The sequence below is a fragment of the Heptranchias perlo genome, unplaced genomic scaffold, assembly GCF_035084215.1.
Source record: "Heptranchias perlo isolate sHepPer1 unplaced genomic scaffold, sHepPer1.hap1 HAP1_SCAFFOLD_1559, whole genome shotgun sequence".
Classification (NCBI taxonomy): domain Eukaryota; kingdom Metazoa; phylum Chordata; class Chondrichthyes; order Hexanchiformes; family Hexanchidae; genus Heptranchias; species Heptranchias perlo.
In genome coordinates this window covers 27,451-33,450 of record NW_027138816.1, presented here as the reverse complement: position 1 = coordinate 33,450, position 6,000 = coordinate 27,451, and the positions used below count along the sequence as shown (strand labels likewise).

Sequence of the window (6,000 nt, the reverse complement as noted above, 5' to 3'; positions counted from 1 at the left end):
TGGGGAGATAAGAGAGAAAGTAGAGAAAGAGATACAGGTTCAGCACTCGGACTGTGGAGGGGAGAATGTGGAGAGGTTTGGTGACCGAGTTTAAGTTTGGATGTAGTGATCGTTACTGGAGTTAGTGATTGAAGCAGAGACCAGGGGATCAAGGGATACGGAACAGGGCGGGTGCATGGGCTTAGGGTACTGCTCGTGTGGAGGACAAACCCCAGCACAGACTGGATGGGCTGAATGGCCTGTTCCTGTGTAATAATTTCTTTGTAATTCTATATAATCCGGGGAACTGCAATTTCCCACTGGCATTCTTCAATCAGCCGTTCTCTAAGTGGTGTTAATGCTTTGTTTACAGGATGCAGAGGAGAGTTACTATTATGAATATCCTTATTATGAAGAATTCCCAGACGATTACAATGAAGCACCCACTGAAAAAATACCAGAATACGGAGAGCAAATCACGGGTCCAATCACTGCAGTGCCTGATCAACTGGTAAACGGGAGAGTGGGCACTGGGAGAGTGGGGCAATGGGAGAGTGGGGCAATGGGAGAGTGGGGCAATGGAGAGTGGGGCACTGGGAGAGTGGGGCAATGGGAGAGTGGGGCACTGGGAGAGTGGGGCAATGGGAGAGTGGGGCACTGGGAGAGTGGGGCAATGGGAGAATGGGGTAATGGGAGAGTGGGGCAATGGGAGAGTGGGGCAATGGGGTAATGGAGAGTGGGCACTGGGAGAGTGGGCACTGGGAGAGTGGGGCAATGGGAGAGTGGGGAACTGGGAGAGTGGGGCAATGGGGTAATGGGAGAGTGGGAACTGGGAGAGTGGGGCAATGGGAGAGTGGGGCAATGGGGTAATGGGAGAGTGGGGCACTGGGAGAGTGGGAACTGGGAGAGTGGGCACTGGGAGAGTGGGAACTGGGAGAGTGGGGCACTGGGAGAGTGGGGCAATGGGGTAATGGGACAGTGGGGCACTGGGAGAGTGGGGCACTCGGGTAATGGGAGAGTGGGAACTGGGAGAGTGGGCACTGGAGAGTGGGAACTGGGAGAGTGGGGCACTGGGAGAGTGGGGCAATGGGGTAATGGGAGAGTGGGGCACTGGGAGAGTGGGAACTGGGAGAGTGGGGCACTGGGAGAGTGGGGCAATGGGGTAATGGGAGAGTGGGGCACTGGGAGAGTGGAGCACTGGGGTAATGGGAGAGTGGGAACTGGGAGAGTGGACACTGGGAGAGTGGGGCTCTGGGAGAGTGGGGCTCTGGGAGAGTGGGGCTCTGGGAGAGTGGGGCACTGGGAGAGTGGGGCACTGGGAGAGTGGGGCAATGGGAGAGTGGGGCACTGGGAGAGCAGGGCACTGGGAGAGTGGGGTAATGGGAGAGTGGGGCACTGGGAGAGTGGGGTACTGGGAGAGTGGGGCAATGGGAGAATGGGGCACTGGGAGAGTGGGGCACTGGGAGAGTGGGGCACTGGGAGAGTGGGGCACTGGGAGAGTGGGGCACTGGGAGAGTGGGGCACTGGGAGAGTGGGGCAATGGGAGAATGGGGCACTGGGAGAGCGGGGCACTGGGAGAGTGGGGCACTGGGAGAGTGGGGCACTGGGAGAGTGGGGCACTGGGAGAGTGGGGCACTGGGAGAGTGGGGCACTGGGAGAGTGGGGCACTGGGAGAGCGGGGCACTGGGAGAGCGGGGCACTGGGAGAATGGGGTAATGGGAGAGTGGGGCACTGGGAGAGTGGGGCACTGGGAGAGTGGGGCACTGGGAGAGTGGGGCACTGGGAGAGTGGGGCAATGGGAGAATGGGGCACTGGGAGAGTGGGGCACTGGGAGAGTGGGGCAATGAAGCAGTGGGCAATGGGATACTGGGGCATTGGAGTAATGAGAAAGTGGGGCACTGGGAGAGTGGGGCATTGGGAGAGTGGGCACTGGGATAGTGGGGCACTGGATAGTGGGGCATTGGGAGAGTGGGGCATTGGGAGAGTGGGCACTGGGAGAGTGGGGCAATGGGAGAATGGGGCACTGGGAGAGTGGGGCACTGGGAGAGTGGGGCAATGAAGCAGTGGGCAATGGGATACTGGGGCATTGGAGTAATGAGAAAGTGGGGCAATGGGAGAAAGGGGCACTGGGAGAGTGGGAACTGGGAGAGTGGGCACTGGGAGAGTGGGAACTGGGAGAGTGGGGCACTGGGAGAGTGGGGCAATGGGGTAATGGGAGAGTGGGGCACTGGGAGAGTGGAGCACTGGGGTAATGGGAGAGTGGGAACTGGGAGAGTGGACACTGGGAGAGTGGGGCTCTGGGAGAGTGGGGCTCTGGGAGAGTGGGGCTCTGGGAGAGTGGGGCACTGGGAGAGTGGGGCACTGGGAGAGTGGGGCAATGGGAGAGTGGGGCACTGGTAGAGCAGGGCACTGGGAGAGCGGGGTAATGGGAGAGTGGGGCACTGGGAGAGTGGGGTACTGGGAGAGTGGGGCAATGGGAGAATGGGGCACTGGGAGAGTGGGGCACTGGAGAGTGGGGCACTGGGAGAGTGGGGCACTGGGAGAGTGGGGCACTGGGAGAGTGGGGCAATGGGAGAATGGGGCACTGGGAGAGTGGGGCACTGGGAGAGTGGGGCACTGGGAGAGTGGGGCACTGGGAGAGTGGGGCAATGGGAGAGTGGGGCACTGGGAGAGTGGGGCACTGGGAGAGCGGGGCACTGGGAGAGTGGGGCAATGGGAGAATGGGGTAATGGGAGAGTGGGGCACTGGGAGAGTGGGGCACTGGGAGAGTGGGGCACTGGGAGAGTGGGGCAATGGGAGAATGGGGCACTGGGAGAGTGGGGCACTGGGAGAGTGGGGCAATGAAGCAGTGGGCAATGGGATACTGGGGCATTGGAGTAATGAGAAAGTGGGGCACTGGGAGAGTGGGGCATTGGGAGAGTGGGCACTGGATAGTGGGGCACTGGGATAGTGGGGCATTGGGAGAGTGGGGCATTGGGAGAGTGGGCACTGGGAGAGTGGGGCAATGGGGTAATGGGAGAGTGGGCACTGGGATAGTGGGGCACTGGGATAGTGGGGCATTGGGAGAGTGGGGCATTGGGAGAGTGGGCACTGGGATAGTGGGGCACTGGGATAGTGGGGCAACTGGGACAGTGGGGCACTGGGAGAGTGGGGCACCGGGAGAGTAGGGCATTGGGAGAGTGGGGCATTGGGAGAGTGGGCACTGGGATAGTGGGGCAACTGGGACAGTGGGGCACTGGGAGAGTGGGGCACTGGGAGAGTGGGGCAATGGGAGAGTGGGGCAATGGGAGAATGGGGTAATGGGAGAGTGGGGCACTGGGAGAGTGGGGCACTGGGAGAGTGGGGCAATGGAAGAATGGGGTAATGGGAGAGTGGGGCACTGGGAGAGTGGGGCACTGGGAGAGTGGGGCACTGGGAGAGTGGGGCAATGGGAGAATGGGGCACTGGGAGAGTGGGGCACTGGGAGAGTGGGGCAATGAAGCAGTGGGCAATGGGATACTGGGGCATTGGAGTAATGAGAAAGTGGGGCACTGGGAGAGTGGGGCATTGGGAGAGTGGGCACTGGGATAGTGGGGCACTGGATAGTGGGGCATTGGGAGAGTGGGGCATTGGGAGAGTGGGCACTGGGAGAGTGGGGCAATGGGGTAATGGGAGAGTGGGCACTGGGATAGTGGGGCACTGGGATAGTGGGGCATTGGGAGAGTGGGGCATTGGGAGAGTGGGCACTGGAATAGTGGGGCAACTGGGACAGTGGGGCACTGGGAGAGTGGGGCACCGGGAGAGTAGGGCATTGGGAGAGTGGGGCATTGGAGAGTGGGCACTGGATAGTGGGGCAACTGGAACAGTGGGGCACTGGGAGAGTGGGGCACTGGGATAGTGGGGCAATGGGATACTGGGGCATTGGAGTAATGAGATAGTGGGGCACTGGGAGAGTGGGGCATTGGGAGAGTGGGCACTGGGATAGTGGGGCACTGGGATAGTGGGGCATTGGGAGAGTGGGGCATTGGAGAGTGGGCACTGGGAGAGTGGGGCAATGGGGTAATGGGAGAGTGGGCACTGGGATAGTGGGGCACTGGGATAGTGGGGCATTGGAGAGTGGGGCATTGGGAGAGTGGGCACTGGATAGTGGGGCACCGGGATAGTGGGGCAACTAGGACAGTGGGGCACTGGGAGAGTGGGGCATTGGAGAGTGGGGCATTGGGAGAGTGGGGCATTGGGAGAGTGGGGCATTGGGAGAGTGGGGCATTGGGATAGTGGGGCACTGGGATAGTGGGGCAACTGGGGCAGTGGGGCACTGGGAGAGTGGGGCACTGGGAGAGTGGGGCAATGAAGCAGTGGGCAATGGGATACTGGGCATTGGAGTAATGAGATAGTGGGGCACTGGGAGAGTGGGGCATTGGAGTAATGGGATAGTGGGGCACTGGGAGAGTGGGGCAATGGGAGAGTGGGGCATTGGGCGAGTGGGGCAATGGGGTAATGGGAGAGTGGGGCAATGGGAGAGTGGGGCAATGGGATAGTGGGGCACTGGGAGAGTGGGGCAATGGGAGAGTGGGGCATTGGAGAGTGGGGCATTGGGAGAGTGGGGCATTGGGAGAGTGGGGCAATGGGGTAATGGGAGAGTGGGGCATTGGGAGAGTGGGGCAATGGGGTAATGGGAGAGTGGGGCAATGGGAGAGTGGGGCAATGGGGCAATGGGAGAGTGGGGCAATGGGAGAATGGGGCATTGGGCGAGTGGGGCATTGGGAGAGTGGGGCATTGGGAGAGTGGGCATTGGAGAGTGGGGCAATGGGGTAATGGGAGAGTGGGGCAATGGGAGAGTGGGGCATTGGAATAGTGGGGCAATGGGGTAATGGGAGAGTGGGGCAATGGGAGAGTGGGGCACTGGGAGAGTGGGGCAATGGGAGAGTGGGGCACTGGGAGAGTGGGGCACTGGGAGAGTGGGGCACTGGGAGAGTGGGGCACTGGGAGAGTGGGCACTGGGGTAATGGGATAGCGGGGCATTGTGAGAGTGGGGCACTGGGAGAGGGGGGCAATGGGAGAGTGGGAACTGGGAGAGTGGGGCACTGGGAGAGTGGGGCAATGGGAGAGTGGGGCAATGGGAGAGTGGGGCACTGGGAGAGTGGGGCACTGGAGAGTGGGGCACTGGGAGAGTGGGGCAATGAAGCAGTGGGCAATGGGTCAATGGACTACTTGGGATAATGGAACAGAGTGACAATAGAGTAATGCTGATGGAATTCATGAGGCTCCAATAATGCTTCTACATCCTGTTGATTTAGGAGAGCCAAACTGAAGGGGAGGAAGATGTGTTTGCGGAGACCATCGTTACCATACCAGAAACTTCAACCACAGACTATCCGACCATGCACACGGACTATTACGACAACTACGGATATGAAGATTATTACACAGAAACAAAAATCACAAATGACACAACGGACAAAGAGGATGGCTTTATAACTTCAGGATTAGAATTCGATAACCAGGTAATAAATGATTGGAGTTATTCCTCCAGTTGTGTGAGTCCACAGGCATGGTCCTGTGTGGAGTGTGTGGCCCACTCTTGTTTCATTGATTCCTGGTTCCCTCCCCACCTCTCCTGGAGATGCTGATTATTCCTGGGGTATGGATTCCATTGACACCACCCCCCACTCTGATAGCTTACCCGTCAGTCTAAACACTGATGTTGGCTGGCTATTCATCTGTGGAGGCTTCACAGTCGAGCCTGATCACCAACACATAGCAGGAGTCACTGGATAATGAGCAGGAGCAGAAGCATGGCTCCTCTCCCCCCCACCGGCTCCTCTCCCCCCCACCGGCTCCTCTCCCCCCCACCGGCTCCTCTCCCCCCACCGGCTCCTCTCCCCCCCCACCGGCTCCTCTCCCCCCCCACCGGCTCCTCTCCCCCCCACCGGCTCCTCTCCCCCCCACCGGCTCCTCTCCCCCCCCACCGGCTCCTCTCCCCCCCCACCGGCTCCTCTCCCCCCCCACCGGCTCCTCTCCCCACCACCGGCTCCTCTCCCC

The 6,000-nt window shown here is 60.3% G+C and overlaps 1 protein-coding gene across 1 annotated transcript in view; it reads left to right on the top strand.

The window, feature by feature from the left end:
• Positions 1-352: 352 nt before the first annotated feature.
• Positions 353-6,000, top strand: part of LOC137309249 (collagen alpha-1(V) chain-like) — a gene marked incomplete at both ends in the record, with an annotated part of 31,343 nt that continues 25,695 nt past the window's right edge. The window contains 2 exons of the mRNA XM_067977509.1: positions 353-490; positions 5,256-5,462. Of these exons, the coding sequence (XP_067833610.1) occupies positions 353-490; positions 5,256-5,462 (345 nt within the window). The remainder of the gene's footprint in view (positions 491-5,255; positions 5,463-6,000) is intronic.